General features: G+C 42.7%; 1 protein-coding gene across 1 annotated transcript; it reads right to left on the bottom strand.

Moving 5' to 3' along the window:
- Positions 1–3156: 3156 nt before the first annotated feature.
- Positions 3157–3711, bottom strand: LOC141613821 (uncharacterized). The gene has a single exon (XM_074432567.1). The coding sequence runs from the start codon at positions 3709–3711 to the stop codon at positions 3157–3159; it is 555 nt and encodes a 184-aa protein (XP_074288668.1).
- Between the last annotated feature and the right edge of the window lie 13813 nt (positions 3712–17524).

Below are 17524 nucleotides of genomic sequence, written 5' to 3' on the forward strand. Positions count from 1 at the left end.
AACTCAGCGTGCGCGAGTTTCAAATCCCAATCTTTCTGAGTTTTACTCACCAGACTTCGCAGCATTGTTCCCAGAGTGCGATTCGTGACCTCCGTTTGTCCGTCCGTCTGGGGGTGATGAGAAGTGCTGAACAAAAGCTTGGTTCCCACCCTTTTCCATAACGTTTTCCAGAAGTAGCTTAGGAATTTGGAATCTCGATCGGAAACGATTGTTCTTGGGATCCCGTGGAGTCGTAAGACTTCCCGAAAATACAAGTCCGCCACATTGCTGGCGTCATCAGTTTTGTGACAGGCGATAAAATGGGCCATCTTTGAGAATCGATCGACCACTACCATGATCGCATCTTTGCCTCTCTGTGTTCGCGGTAATGCCACGATGAAATCCATGGATATATCTTCCCAAGGTCGACACGGGATAGGCAATGGTACATACTCCCCGGGTTGGAATTTGCTTTTGGCCATGTGACATGTGATGCATTTTCGCACTATCGCTTGCACGTCTCCTTGCAATTGTGGCCAATAAAAATGTTCCTTGAGGATATCCACAGTTTTGTTTACTCCAAAATGTCCCCCAAGTCCACCTCCGTGGGCTTCTCGAATAAGGAGTTCTCGGATCGGGAGTTTCGGGACACAAAGTCTGTTTCCTTTGAAAAGAAAACCGTCTTGTGTAAGGAATTCTTCCTGAGCCCCGTTTTCGCAAGTCTTGAAGATTTCCCCAAAGTCGGGATCGTTCTCGTAGGATTCCTTTAGTGCTTCGAATCCCAGTAATCGAATATCGAGCACCGTTAATAATGAGTATCGGCGCGAGAGAGCATCGGCCACCACGTTACTTTTGCCAGTCTTGTATTTGGATGAGAAATGGAAAGATTGCAAAAATTCCACCCACTTGGCATGCCTTGAGTTCAACTTTTGTTGCCCATTGATATGTTTCAAGGATTCGTGGTCCGAGTGCAGGATAAAATGGCTTGGTCGGAGATAGTGACTCCAATGTTGTAGGGCCCTTACGATCGCATAGAATTCCTTGTCGTAAGTCGAGTAATTGAGCCTGGCCCCATTCAGTTTCTTCAGAGAAGTAAGCGATGGGTCGCTTTCCTTGCACTAACACGGCTCCAATTCCAACACCGCTTGCGTCACATTCGACTTCGAACGGGCGGGTGAAATCTGGTAGTGCCAACAATGGTGCCTCACAAAGTTTTTGGATGATCGTCTCGAATGCCCGTTGAGCACTCGGGGTCCATACGAAAGTTCCTTTCTTTGTACATTCCGTGATGGGGCTAGCGATGGTGCTGAAATCCCGAATGAACCTTCGATAGAATGAAGCAAGTCCGTGAAAGGATCGGACTTCGTGATGATTTTCGGAATAGGCCATGATTTGATCGCCTCAATCTTGGATTGATCGACGGAAACTCCTTCTTTAGAAACCTTGTATCCAAGAAATATAACGCTCTCGACTAAGAACGAGCACTTCTCTTTCTTACCATAGAGTTGCTGCTCCCGAAGTGTGTTGAACACCTTTCGAAGATGTTGGAAGTGATCATCCTTGCTCCGACTGTAGATCAAGATGTCGTCCAAGTAAACGACTACAAATCTGCCTAGGAAAGGCTTGAGTATTTCGTTCATGAGTCGCATAAAGGTGCTTGGAGCGTTCGTCAAGCCGAATGGCATAACCGTCCACTCGTATAAGCCATGCTTAGTTTTAAACGCGGTTTTCCACTCGTCCCCTTCTCTCATCCGAATTTGGTGATATCCACTCCTCAAATCAACTTTAGAGAAGATCTCGGCTCCATGTAACTCGTCGAGCATATCATCTAGCCTCGGAATTGGAAACCGATACTTGATAGTGATGTTGTTTACGGCTCGGCTATCGATGCACATTCGCCACGTCCCATCCTTCTTTGGGACAAGTAGTGTAGGAACGGCACATGGACTCATGCTCTCACGTACATAGCCTCGTTCCATTAACTCTTCGATTTGTCATTGTAACTCCTTGGTCTCCATCGGATTGCACCGATAGGCGGCTTTGTTTGGTAAAGGAGCTCCGGGCGGGGAGGTCGATTTGGTGTTCGATCCCACGAATAGGTGGTAACCCAAATGAAGGCGTTCCTCGGGAAAACATCTTTGAACTCATCCAAGAGCGAGATTAATCGTCCATCCTTGCTTTCATTGCTAGGCGTTTCATTGACCACCATTAGGTAAACCTGGTTGCCATTGACGATAGCCTCGTCCACTTCTTTCTCACTAGCAAACATGGTCAGGCTAGTGGTCGTCCCACGCTTGGCACTCATAGAACGTACTTCACCTGGCGCCATTGGTTTTAAGACAATTCTTTTTCCCTTACTTACCAACTCGTACTCGTTGCTTCGACCGCGATGCACCACATCCCGGTCATATTGCCAAGGTCGTCCTAATAGGACATGACATGCATCCATTGGCACAACATCGCAGAGGATGTCGTCGTTGTAAGATCCCATGGTTAGTGTCACCTTTACTTGCTTAGTGATTTTCACTTTATTCTCGTCATCCAGCCAATGCAGGGCGTAAGGCTTTGGGTGAGGTGTCGTGGGTAGTTTCAATTTCTCCACCATCTCCTTTGAGGCGACGTTGGTGCAACTGCCTCCATCAATGATTAGGCTACACCATTTGTCCTTCACTCGGCATTTGGTGTGGAAAATTTGACTTCGTTGTTCCGTTTCAATGGGCGATGTTTGAGCTTGCAGGGCTCGGAGAACCAAATTGCAATCATAGCTAGGAGCGACGTAATCTTGGCGTTCCGGCGGGTGCCTCTTCCTCATCTCCTTCTAAATTAAAAATACCATTAGTTCTTTCCTCTTCTTCGAACAATTCATCACGACATTTCACGGCCTCTCTTAGTGTGATGGTTCATTTGCTCGGGCACGCATTTTTGAAATGCCCAAACCCTTGACATTTAAAACACCGAATCTGCGTGGAGTTATTCTCCTTTGAGGCGGATGGTTTGCTAACAGCACTGGGGGTAGAAGTCATCTTGGGATCGGTGGTGTTCCCCGTTGTGCTTGTCCTTGAGTTGTTCTCATTTTTCCAAGTCCGGCTATTCTCGCCATAGGTGGTTGTCACCTTCGTCTTTCCTTGTGCCTCCACCTTGAGACACATACTACACAAGGTATCGAAATCGAGTAGTTCAGAACTCGACAACATGGGCGATGTTGCGGTTTAGACCTCGTAGGAATCGTGCCATCCTTATGTCCTCATCTTCCACCAAGTCTCCCATTAAGGCCAGATTCTCAAATTCGTTGATGTATTCTAGGACACTCAGCCTTCCTTGGGCAAGATCGGTGATCTTACGATAGGTCGTGAGCCTATGCGTTGCGGGGACATATCTTTTCCGTAACTTTAGTTTAAGCACGTGCCACGACGTTATCTTTGGTTTTCCGGCTCGAACTCTTCTGGTCTTAAGGCTTTCATACCATAATGAAGCCCCATTTCTTAATTTCAAAATGGCGTACTTGCAGCTCTGTTCATCATCAAGTCCCTTAAAATCAAACATCCGATCTATTTGTCTTTCCCATTCAAGGTAAGACTCGGGATCCGTGCTTCCCGTGAACTCGGGTAGTTCACTCATTTTGAACTCGTCAATGACTCGTTCACGTCTTGGCTGCCATTTGGGATCGTGTTCTTGCAATTTCTTTAAGGCTCTTTGAAGATCCCTGAGAAAGTTTGGATCGTCGAAGTTCATATTTGGTGATTGGGGTTTTGTGTTTTCGAAAAAAAAAGGAAGTTTGTTTTTTTTTTTTTTTTGTCAGTGAACAGTCCAACTTCACCAGTCCACAAAAACAGCAGCCAGGCTAGCCACCATCAGCCACCTTGGCCAGCTGAATCCTTATTCAACTAGTCACAAATTAATCCTAGGGAGCCAGGCCAAATTCCTAAAGCATTGCACCAAAAATCGATGAAAAGATAAGTTGCAGGGGGGCAAAACAGATAAAGTAAAGTTGCCATTTTTGGCCAAACAAGAGAAAACTCTCAACAAAGAGGAACCTGGCCTATTCAGCATTCATTTTATAGAGCCTTGAGCCATATAAAATGCCTGCACCTAAGCCACTTGACCCACAACAACCAGCTAAAGATTTCAAAGAACTGACAACATGTCACTATCAACCTGCGACTCTTTTGTTCTTGTTCGATTTGCCTTAATTTCTTTTGTATCCGTTGTAATATAAGTCCACTACTCTTGTTTGCTTCCTAAGTTTAATCCTGGCCCTTAGATGGAGTTGTCTAGGGTTTATCATGTACTGAACTTCTCACAGAAAGGCCTATATAAGGACCCTTTCTCAGTCTGTTGTACTCAGACTTTGATTAATGAAAAACCTTGAGATTTCTCTCAAAATTTACAAATCTTTTAACTTTGCTGAGTCTTAGTTATAAGTCAGACTTAATATCTTCTTGTGCTTGCTTAGAAGGTGATTAAGGATCTGTGGTGCTACTTGGAATAGGTCTGTGCTTGCTTGAGCTATTTTAAGTGCATTGTCTGATTAAGCTTGAATTGGTTCTGTGCTTGCTTGAATAAATTCAATCTTAGTCTTCCTAAATTATCAAATTGATTTTCTGTGCTTGCTTGGGAATTAGTTTGTTAATTATATCCCATTTTCATTTACCAAAATTATCACAAAAACAGTCACAGGAGTCTTACCAGGAAACTGTCTGAGATTTCTCTTATTTCAGTCTGGTTTTCTATTTATTAAAAATACTTGGAGTGCACGTAAAATCCTGAGAATTGGCACAGTTTTAGTTTACTCTCTTAACTAAATTATCACCAAGTTTCATGATTTTTCAGGGTCATTTACTATTTTTATAAAAATTCCCAAGTTTATTGCATTCCCACGAAAATTACTCCTTTGCTGTTTCAGGATTTATCCCATTTGTGCTTGTTCCCATAGTTTACACTGCAAATTCTGGTAATCAGAGCTTAGGTTCATAACACAATCCTACCTTGTGTTAGTCCTGAGTGTGAGAGAGGTCAGTTCTTTTCCCAGCTACATCAAAACTACAAAAAATAACCCAATGAGTGAGGAGAGGTTAGCAGGAATGGAAGCAAAGATGGATCAATTAACCAACCTGGTTAATGTGACCCTGGAAGCTGTGAACACTGTGATGGCAAACATTCCCACTCCAGAAAGAGGAAGGCCACCACCCTACAGAGGAAGAGGCAGGGGTAGAGGTATCCTTGGAGCAGGAAGAGGCCAACCACACCATCATAATGAAGAGGAACTCAACTCAGATTCAGAAGAATCCATGATGGAAGAAGGTAACTACTTGGCTAGAGATAAGGATGTTAAGGTAGAAATCCCTGATTTCCATGGTAGTTTAAATCCTGAGGACTTGTTAGACTGGCTTAGATCTGTTGAGAGAGTCTTTGAGTTTAAAAATTATGATGACAGAAAAGCTTTTAAGGTTGCTATTTTAAAACTCAAGGGCTATGCATCTCTTTGGTATGAGAATATGAAACACCAAAGGATTAGAGATGGTAAGGAACCAGTTAGGTCTTGGCTTAAGTTAAGAAAAAAGTTGAAGGAGAAATTCATAGCTAAAGACTATACTCAGGATATTTTTATTAAGCTGACTCAGTTGAAACAAGAGCAGTTAACTGTTGAGGCCTACCTTAGGAGCTTTGAACAACTAACCCTACAATGTGAGGTCACTGAAAAACCTGAGCAAAAGATTGCTAGGTTCATTGAGGGTTTAGACCCTAAGATAGCTGGCAAATTGAGAATGCAACAAGTCTGGTCATTTGATGAGGCAATTAACCTAGCCTTAAGAATTGAGAAGCTAGGGAAGGTGAAGCCTGCAACACCCAAATTTCCCACCAGAACAACTTTCAAACCCTATTTGGTGTCAAAATGACGAGGTACCTAAACCAGCTACCCAACCAACAGTAGACAAGGGGAAGGCACCCATGTACCCCAGAACCAACCCACCTTTATCCAGGGATAAAATCAAGTGCTTCCAATGTCAGGGCTTTGGCCATTTTAAGAAGGACTGTCCTTCTAACAGAGCTCTCACAGCTATGGAGATTGAGGAATGGGAAAGAGAGGGTCTAGTTGAGTATGAAGAAGAAGAGACACTGGTTCCAACAGGGATGGAAACTGAGAGGGAAACTGATCAAGGACAAGTTGTGGCTCACCCTGACACAGGGCACAATTTGGTCCTATGGAGGGTTATGCACTCTCAACCAGCTCCTCTAGAAGCGATCGAGATCCATGATATTCAGGAGTAGGTGCACTGTCCAAGGGAGAGTGTGTAATTTGATCATTGATGGAGGTAGCTGTACCAATGTAGCATCCACTATCATGGTTAGCAAGCTGAGCTTGCCTACTCAGGAGCACCCCAACCCATACAAGCTGAGATGGTTAAGCAAAGGATCTGAAGTTAAAGTTGACAAGCAATGTATTGTTCCCTTTTCAATTGGGAAGGTGTACAAGGATGAAGTGCTGTGTGATGTGGTCCCTATGGATGCCTGCCATCTACTACTAGGGAGACCATGGGAATTTGACAGGAATACCACTCACCAGGGGAAGGAAAATGTCTATGTTTTCAAGCATAATGGAAAGAGAGTCACTCTGACTCCCTTGCCACCAAACCAGAGGGGTTATGGAAGTCCTAACATGCCTGAAGAGGTTAATGGAGTACTATTTCTATCTGAGGCAGCTATGATCAAGGAGCTGAGGCAAGAACAACCTGTGTTGTTCCTCCTATCAAGGGAAACCAACACTGAATGGAACAAAGATGTACCTGCAGAGGTTCAACCCTTAGTTAAGAAGTACAAGGAGGTTTTTCCAGCAGAGTTGCCTAGTGGATTGCCACCCCTGAGAGGCATTGAGCATCACATAGACCTTGTACCTGGTTCTGTACTTCCTAACAGGCCAGCTTACAGGTGTGATCCCACAACAACTAAGGAGCTACAACATCAGATTGAAGAATTAATGACTAAGGGGTTTGTAAGGGAGTCATTGAGCCCCTGTGCAGTACCTGCCTTACTAGTGCCTAAGAAAGATGGAAGTTGGAGAATGTGTACTGATAGCAGGGCTATAAACAACATCACAGTCAAGTACAGATTCCCTATTCCAAGACTAGATGACATGTTGGATGAGCTCAGTGGGGCTCAGATCTTTTCAAAAATCGATCTCAGGCAAGGGTATCATCAGGTGAGAATAAGAGAAGGTGATGAGTGGAAAACAGCTTTCAAAACCAAACATGGCCTGTATGAGTGGCTTGTCATGCCATTTGGATTGTCTAATGCTCCAAGCACCTTCATGAGGCTCATGACTGAGGTTCTAAGACCCTGCCTTGGAAAGTTTGCTGTAGTATACTTTGATGACATACTCATTTACAGCAGAAGTCCATCTGAGCATGTATTACACTTGGAAGTGATTTTTAAAATACTCAGGGAACAGAAGTTGTATGGGAAGCTTGAGAAATGTACCTTCATGGTCAATGAGGTAGCATTTCTGGGATATATTATATCAGGAAGGGGGATTTCAGTTGATCAGGAGAAGATTCAGGCTATGCAAACTTGGCCAGTCCCACAAACAATCACAGAAGTAAGGGGGTTCCATGGCCTGGCATCTTTCTACAGAAGGTTCATTAAGAATTTCAGCTCAATTGTTGCACCAATTACTGAGTGTATGAGGAAGGGAGACTTCCAATGGACTGAAACTGCTCAGCAGTCCTTTGAGAGGATCAAAAAATTAATGTGTGAGACTCCCATTCTCAAGCTACCTGACTTTGAACAACTATTTGAGGTGGAGTGTGATGCTAGTGGGGTTGGAATAGGAGCTGTCCTAATCCAAGGCCAGAGACCAGTGGCCTATTTCAGTGAGAAGTTGAATGGAGCCAAGCTGAAATATTCAACTTATGACAAAGAGTTCTATGCAATCATAAGGGCTCTTACACATTGGAGTCACTACTTGAAACCTAAGCCATTTGTGTTGCATTCTGATCATGAGGCCCTGAAATACATCAATGGCCAACACAAGCTGAGCCATAGACATGCTAAGTGGGTAGAATTCCTGCAAGCCTTTAACTTTTCAAGCAAATATAAAGAGGGGAAGCAGAATGTGGTAGCTGATGCCCTATCTAGAAGGCATTCTTTGTTGTTGTCATTAGTAACAAGGTCCTTGGGTTTGAATTCATGAAGGAGATGTATAAGGAGGACCACGACTTCTCCGAGGAGTGGATTGTTCTCACAGAAGGAGGCTCAACTCGAGTAAGAAATATATGCTACGGGAAGGTTTTTGTTTCATGGTAACAAGTTGTGTGTACCAAGGGGATCCTATAGGGATTTGCGATCGGGAAGTCCATTCGGGAGGGTTAGGGGGACATTTTGGTGTTCAAAAAACCCTAGATATCTTACAAGACCAATTTTATTGGCCTAGGATGATGGGTGATGTTCAGGCAGTCCTTAGAAGGTGTTCAACATGTCAGAAAGCCAAGAGTTCCTTCCAAGCAGGACCCTACACCCCTTTGCCTATCCCCGATAAGCCTTGGGAAGGTGTGAGCCTTGATTTCATTGTGGCATTACCAAGAACACAGAGAGGAAAAGATTCAATCATGGTGGTTGTGGACAGGTTCAGTAAGATGGCTCACTTCATAGCCTGCAAGAAGACGAGGATCTTGCTAGTGTTCTTTGAGCTATACCTTAAAGAGATTGTGAGACTTCATGGGGTTCCTAAGACAATTATATCGACAGGGATACAAAATTTATGAGCTACTTTTGGAAGACCCTATGGAAGCTGCTAAAGACAAAGCTTTTGTTCAGTACCTCTCATCACCCACAAACAGATGGCCAAACTGAGGTCACTAACAAAACTTTGGGGAGAATTTTAAGGTGCCTAGTTAGCAAAACCTTGAAGGATTGGGATTTAAAGCTAGCTGCAGCTGAATTTGCATTCAACAGAGCACCATCTACTGCAACTGGTTACAGTCCTTTTGAGATAGTCTATGGGGTTAATCCACTTATGCCCTTGGACTTATCTTCTGTCCCAAAGGAAGAGATCAATCCTGATGCCAAGAGAACAGCTGAACAACTGCTGAAGTTGCATGAAACTGTAAGAAAACAAATTGAAAGGTCCAATGAGCTGTATAAAAAACAATCCAAGAAGCCTAGGAAAAGGAAGGAGTTTGAGGCAGGAGATATGGTTTGGCTGCACCTTAGGAAGGAAAGATTCCCCTCCAAAAGAAAGAACAAGCTTATGCCTAGAGCAGATGGGCCATTTGAAGTCTTGGAAAGAATTGGTCCAAATGCTTATAAAATTGACTTGCCAGGGGAGTATGGGGTTCATGGCACATTCAATGTGGGTGATCTAAGTCCATTCTATGAAGATTCTGAGGGAGAGGAGGATCCAGGCTTGAGGGCAAGCCCTGTTCAACCAGGGGGTTGCGGCGGGGAGCGATAACCAGGCCAAGCACCTTTTTTATGACAGCACAATTCAAACCGTGATTCCATTCAGGCAACCTCAACTGCCAGTCCAACTTCACCAGTCCACAAAAACAGCAGCCAGGCTAGCCACCATCAGCCACCTTGGCCAGCTGAATCCTTATTCAACTAGTCACAAATTAATCCTAGGGAGCCAGGCCAAATTCCTAAAGCATTGCACCAAAAATCAGACTGAAAAGATAAGTTGCAGGGGGGTAAAACAGATAAAGTAAAGTTGCCATTTTTGGCCAAACAAGAGAAAACTCTCAACAAAGAGGAACCTGGCCTATTCAGCATTCATTTTATAGAGCCTTGAGCCATATAAAATGCCTGCACCTAAGCCACTTGACCCACAACAACCAGCTAAAGATTTTCAAAGAACTGACAACATGTCACTATCAACCTGCAGACTCTTTTGTTCTTGTTCGATTTGCCTTAATTTCTTTTGTATCCGTTGTAATATAAGTCCACTACTCTTGTTTGCTTCCTAAGTTTAATCCTGGCCCTTAGATGGAGTTGTCTAGGGTTTATCATGTCTTGAACTTCTCACGAAAGGCCTATATAAGGACCCTTTCTCAGTCTGTTGTACTCAGACTTTGATTAATGAAAAACCTTGAGATTTCTCTCAAAATTTGCAAATCTTTTAACTTTGCTGAGTCTTAGTTATAAGTCAGACTTAATATCTTCTTGTGCTTGCTTAGAAGGTGATTAAGGATCTGTGGTGCTACTTGGAATAGGTCTGTGCTTGCTTGAGCTATTTTAAGTGCATTGTCTGATTAAGCTTGAATTGGTTCTGTGCTTGCTTGAATAAATTCAATCTTAGTCTTCCTAAATTATCAAATTGATTTCCTGTGCTTGCTTGGGAATTAGTTTGTTAATTATATCCCATTTTCATTTACCAAAATTATCACAAAAACAGTCACAGGAGTCTTACCAGGAAACTGTCTGAGATTTCTCTTATTTCAGTCTGGTTTTCTATTTATTAAAAATACTTGGAGTGCACGTAAAATCCTGAGAATTGGCACAGTTTTAGTTTACTCTCTTAACTAAATTATCACCAAGTTTCATGATTTTTCAGGGTCATTTACTATTTTTATAAAAATTCCCAAGTTTATTGCATTCCCTGAAAATTACTCCTTTGCCTGTTTCAGGATTTATCCCATTTGTGCTTGTTCCCATAGTTTACACTGCAAAACCCCTTCCTTAGAAACCTTGTATCCAAGAAAGATAACGCTCTCGACTAAGAACGAGCACTTCTCCTTCTTGCCATAGAGTTGTTGCTCCCGAAGTGTGTTGAACACCTTACAAAGATGTTGGAAGTGATCATCCTTGCTCCGACTGTAGATCAAGATGTCGTCCAAGTAAACGACTACAAATCTGCCTAGGAAAGGCTTGAGTATTTCGTTCATGAGTCGCATAAAGGTGCTTGGAGCGTTTGTCAAGCCGAATGGCATAACCGTCCACTCGTATAATCCATGCTTAGTTTTAAACGCAGTTTTCCACTCGTCCCCTTCTCTCATCCGAATTTGGTGATAACCACTCCTCAAATCAACTTTGGAGAAGATCTCGGCCCCATGCAATTCATCGAGCATATCATCAAGCCTCGGAATTGGAAACCGATACTTGATAGTGATGTTGTTCACGGCTCGACTATCGATGCACATTCGCCACGTTCCATCCTTCTTTGGGACAAGTAGCGTAGGGACGGCACACGGGCTCATGCTTTCGCGCACATAGCCTCGCTTCATTAGTTCTTCGATTTGCCGATGTAACTCCTTAGTCTCTGATGTAAAACCGTATGAAAAAACGAGATTGAACAGATCGTTGAACTGTTCGTTCGAGTTTGCTATTCCTGAGATTGTATATGTCGTGATACTTGGTAAATTTGCAGCGGAAATTGTGTTGTTTGGACTGATTATTTCGTGATTATGAATGTAACTGGATAGTATGGTGAATTCCTAGTCCTAACCTCGCAAGGTGTCAAACGCAGATTCACGCAATCGACCTCGCAAGGAAGATCTAAAGATTAAGCTCGCAAACCTAATCAGAATAATGCTCACAAATGTAAACAATTTTTATTGCTGGAAATTCGATGATCTTTCTCTGATCATACACGGCCTAATATACTCCTAAACGAGGTCACAAGTCGACCTAAACCCTAGCTTGGAAATTAAGCTATCTTTCCTTTTCCTAAACTAACTAGGAAAATTATTCCCCTTTCCTAAACTAACTAGGAAAGTAATTAAAATACTAAAAACTAGAATACAATCAGATTTAGGGTATTCTAATTTGACTAGGATTAGGAAAATCTAGCTTTCCTAACTTTATTAGAAATAGTAATTAACTAACTTATTATTCCTACACGATTTAGGAAACCGTGTATCCTAATTATCCTAGGAGCCGTGATACGCAGCCCAGAGCCGTGTTATGCGGCTCCCATGCCTTCCCATTTTAGCATCAACACATTTCTCGATCCAAGCTCAAATCCTTTTACTAGTTGAGTTACATTTCGACTAATAAGAAGTTCATTTGCTTGTTCCGAACATGCTCCTGCATCATTCTCTCCTTCTTTTTGAGAATTTGCCCTCAAATCCTCGTCTTCCAGATACGGTGATAGGTCGCCTACATTGAATGTCGCGCTCACCCCACCATATTCACTCGGCAACTCCAGCTTGTATGCGTTAGAACCATAACATTCGAGGATCTTGAATGGACCATCTGCTCGCGGCATCAACTTATTCTTCCTTTTGGATGGAAATCGTTCCTTCCTCAAATGTAACCACACAAGATCACCCTCCTTGAAAACAGGCTGCTTTCGATGTTTATTAGCCTTCTCTTTGTATTTAGCATTTGCCTTCTCAATTTGAGCTCGAACTTGCTCACATACTCGGAGAAATGCAGCTTGTCTTTCTTTGGCTTCAAAACTCAACACATCTTTATTTGGAATGGGTACTAAATCGATTGGCAGGTATGGATTCACGCCATAGACAATCTCGAATGGAGCTCGTCCTGTCGTCATTGATGGTGTACGATTATAAGCGAATTCAGCATGCGCCAATTTGATATCCCAATCCTTTGTGCTTTTACTAACCAATCCTCGCAATAGACTTCCTAGAGTACGGTTGGTTACCTCGGTCTGACCATCTGTTTGTGGATGGTGTGATGTACTGAAAAGAAGCTTAGTCCCCATCAAACGCCATAACGTTTTCCAGAAGTAGCTAAGAAACTTCACATCTCGATCTGAAACAATAGTAAGAGGTATTCCATGTAATCGAACGATCTCTCTATAGTACAAATCAGCCACTTTAGTTGTGCAGCAGGAGCTACTGACCAGGACACTCCACAAATACAAGCAGGCCAAAACAGCACCACACCCACTTCAGGAAGCAACCAAAATGGGCTAGGTTTAGTGGCTAATAGGTACGAGTACAAGCCCAACCACCAGCTGCCACCATGGCCAGCTGGTTGGCCATTAAACTAAGCTCAGAAAAGTCCTAGGGGTCCAAGGAAGAATCACAATGCAAGTCATAGAAAACTAAGTGAACAGGCTGCAGTATTTGACAAACAACAAAAGCAATCTTTCCATTTTCGGCTAAACCATGAGGAAAAAGCATGCAAGGAACTTTTGGCTTGTCTTCCCATATACCAGATACAACCTAGAGCCAATTTTAATGCCAAGGACTCAATCATTTCGTCCTCAAGTGCCTACATTCAAGAGAAAAGCCAAAGCAATGCAAAGAAAGGACCACAACATGTCACTTTGTCACTGCATTTCTCTTTTGTTTTCATTCCGATTTACAATTAAGAGCTTTTAAACCGTTGTAATATTGTACTTGGACTCTTATCAGCATGTGAGGAGAGATCCTGACCCTTGGATGTAGTTTTTCTTTCAAGATTGTAACCTAAAAGGGCCTATATAAGGACCTTAGCTCGATTGTTGTAACACACGGTGATTTATGAATGAAACCGAGATTTCTCTCAAATTTAAACCTCTTAATCTTGTGCTTAGTCTGTAGATTAGAGTCAGGCTTGATAATAACCTGTGCTTAGACTGTGGTTATTGATTAAGTACCTGTTAGTAGAGCATAAACCTTCTGTCTTTGAGATGTGGATAGTTTAGCTTTCTTTGTTTGTTTGATTGAGATTTTCCTGTGTTAATCTGTGGAATTTCTTAACTCTAACACCCCAAATTATTAGCTTAATTCCCTGTGAGTATTCTGTGGGTTTTCCAGTTGATAATTATATCCAAGTTCCCTCCTTTCAAGCTTTGTCTCAGAACTGTCTCAATTACAGTCCTTTGTGTCTGTCAGTCAGTTCAGTTGAGTCTTAAAAATACCTTGAGTCCTCTAAAAAATCCTGGTCTTTTGCTCAGAAGTAGTTCTTATATCAAAGTAATTAACTGCCAAGTTTCATGATTTTAGAAGGTCAACTCATAATTTTATTGATTAGCACAAGTTTATTGCATTCCTGAGAACTTGTTTTATTTCTGCTGGTTTGATTGTTGTTTTGTCTAAACCCTTGGACATTACACTGCAAATTGGTATATCAGAGCAAGGTTTTAACACGATTCTATCTTGTGTTAGTCTTGGGAAGGAAAGTGAGTTCATTTTTACCCTAACTACAACAAAACTACAAAAAATAACCCATGAGTGAAGAGAGATTTACTGGTATTGAGACCGGGGTGGATCGAGAAAGGGGAAGAATCAATGAACGGTAAATATTGTCAACACTCTTGCAGAAGGAGTTCCTAACAGGCCACCCTACAGAGGCAGAGGCAGGGGTAGAGGCTTTGCTGGAGCAGGAAGAGGACAACCATACCACCAGGAACATGGAGAAGACTTGTCAGATACTGATGAATCTATTGCAGAGGGCATCTACATGGAAAGAGACAAAGATATAAAGGTAGAAATTCCTGATTTCCATGGTAGTTTAAACCCTGAAGATTTGTTAGACTGGATTAGAACTGTTGAGAGAGTCTTTGAATTTAAGGGATATACTGACAGGAAAGCTTTCAAAGTTTCTATCCTTAAATTTAAAGGTTATGCCTCACTGTGGTATGAAACCCTGAAAAGCCAGAGAATGAGAGAAGGCAAGGAACCCATTAAATCTTGGCTAAAACTTAAGAAGAAATTGAAGGATAAGTTTATAGCTAAAGATTACACACAGGATATGTTTATCAAGTTAACCCAAGTGAAACAAGACCAACAATCTGTTGAGTCTTATCTTAGGAGCTTTGAACAACTTACCCTGCAATGTGAGATCACCGAGAAGCCCGAACAGAAAATTGCTAGGTTTGTTGAAGGCTTAGATCCTAAGATTGCTATGAGAGTTAGAATGCAACAAGTTTGGTCCTTTGATGAGGCAGTCAACCTGGCATTGAGGATTGAAAAGATGGGAAAAGCCAAGGTCACTGCTTCCAAACCCCTTACCAAACCCACTTTCAAACCTTTTTCTGGGGTTAGGATTGGAGAAGTCCCAAAAGCGCAACCCAACCAACACCAGACAAGGGGAAGAGTCATGTGAACCCTAGAACCAACACAATCAGAATCGATGGGAGAGTTAAATGCTTCCAGTGCCAAGGGTATGGCCATTTTAGGAAGGACTGTCCTTCTAAGAGAACCTTGACAACAATGGAAGTAGAACAGTGGGAGAGGGAAGGTTTGGTTCAGTATGAGGAAGATGAGACCCTGATAATGGAGGAAGTGGAGGCGAAGGAGAACCAGAACAAGATGCGTTGTGGCCCCCCCGATACAGGTCACAACTTAGTCTTATGGAGGGTCATGCATTCCCAACACTCACCTCTGGAAGCCGATCAAAGATCACGATATTCAGAACCGGATGCACAGTCCAGGGGAGGGTTTGTAACCTGATCATAGATGGGGGAAGTTGTACAAATGTGGCATCAAATGCCATGGTTAGTAAACTCAACCTGACAACTCAAGAGCACCCAAACCCTTACAAGTTGAGATGGTTGAACAAGGGAGCAGAAGTAAGGGTGGACAAGCAATGCTTGGTTCCATTTTCTATTGGGAAGGTGTATAAAGATGAAGTCTTGTGTGATATTGTTCCAATGGATGCCTGCCACCTACTCTTAGGAAGACCATGGGAGTATAACAGGAATACCACTCACCATGGGAAGGATAACATCTATAGTTTCAAGCATGAAGGCAAGAAAGTTACTCTGACCCCATTACCACCCAACCAGAGAAACTATGGAGGTCCAAGTATGCCAGAGGAGAACAATGGTGTGCTATTTCTTTCTGAAGCAGCCATGATCAAAGAAATGAAGCAAGAACAACCTGTCTGGATGTTACTATCCAAAGAAGTAAGCAAGGAAGGGAGCCCTGAGATACCTGCTGAAGTTAGACCATTAATTCAGAGGTATAAAGAGGTATTTCCAAGAGAGCTGCCTAGTGGGTTGCCACCATTGAGGGGCATTGAGCACCACATTGACCTTGTTCCAGGCTCAGTGCTTCCCAACAGGCCAGCTTATAGAAGTGATCCAACTGCTACCAAAGAGTTGCAAAACCAGATTGAGGAACTTATGAGTAAAGGATTTGTCAGGGAATCTCTCAGTCCTTGTGCAGTCCCTGCTCTACTTGTTCCCAAGAAAGATGGAACATGGAGGATGTGTACTGACAGCAGGGCCATTAACAACATCACTGTCAAGTACAGGTTCCCAATACCAAGGTTGGATGACATGTTAGATGAGCTCAGTGGTGCCATGATATTTTCTAAAATTGATCTCAGGCAAGGGTACCATCAAGTCAGGATAAGGGAAGGAGATGAGTGGAAGACTGCCTTCAAAACTAAACATGGACTGTATGAGTGGCTTGTGATGCCATTTGGTCTTTCTAATGCACCAAGCACCTTTATGAGACTGATGACTGAGGTGCTAAGGCCATGTTTAGGCAAATTTGCAGTGGTCTATTTTGATGACATCTTGGTTTATAGCAGCAGTGAGAGGGAGCACTTGAAACATCTTGAAGCTGTGTTCAGGATCCTCAAGGAACAGAAACTCTTTGGCAAGATAGAGAAATGCACTTTTATGGTTGAAGAAGTGGCATTCCTAGGGTACATTGTCTCTGGAAGAGGGATTACAGTTGATCAAGACAAAATTGTAGCCATTCAATCATGGCCTACTCCTAAAACAATCACTGAGGTGAGGGGATTCCATGGATTGGCCTCCTTTTATAGGAGATTTATCAAGAACTTCAGTTCAGTTGTTGCTCCAATCACTGAGTGTATGAAGAAAGGGGAGTTCCACTGGATCGAGAGTGCTCAGCAGATCCTTTGAGAGGATTAAGAAATTGATGTGTGAGACTCCTATTTTGAAGTTGCCAGACTTTGATCAACTCTTTGAAGTAGAGTGTGATGCCAGTGGGGTAGGCATTGGTGCAGTCCTAATCCAAGCTCAGAAACCTGTAGCTTACTTCAGTGAAAAATTGAATGGAGCTAAGTTAAAGTATTCTACCTATGACAAGGAATTTTATGCAATTATCAGGGCAGTCATGCATTGGAGTCACTATTTGAAACCAAAGCCATTTGTGTTGCACTCTGATCATGAAGCATTGAAATATATCAATGGCCAGCACAAGTTGAGTCACAGGCATGCTAAATGGGTGGAGTACTTGCAATCATTCACCTTTTCCAGCAAGTATAAAGAAGGAAAACAAAATGTAGTGGCAGATGCACTATCAAGGAGGCACTCCTTACTGTCAACTATGGGAACCAGGGTCCTTGGTTTTGAGTTCATGAAAGAGATGTACAAGGAAGACCCTGACTTCTCTGAGGAGTGGATCACACAGTTTGAAGGGCATAGGGTTCCAGGGAACAAATACTTGCTGCAAGATGGGTTTCTATTCCAAGGGAACAAGCTCTGTGTTCCAAGGGGTTCCTACAGGGACCTCCTAATCAGGGAAGTCCATTCAGGAGGCTTAGGAGGACATTTTGGTGTTCAAAAGACATTGGACATACTACAAGAACAATTCTATTGGCCAAAAATGATGGGGGATGTCCAAAATGTTCTCAGGAGATGTTCAGTATGTCAACTGGCTAAGAGTTCCTTCCAGACTGG

Source organism: Silene latifolia, chromosome 11 (genome assembly GCF_048544455.1).
Source record: "Silene latifolia isolate original U9 population chromosome 11, ASM4854445v1, whole genome shotgun sequence".
In the NCBI taxonomy this organism is placed as follows: Eukaryota; Viridiplantae; Streptophyta; class Magnoliopsida; order Caryophyllales; family Caryophyllaceae; genus Silene; species Silene latifolia.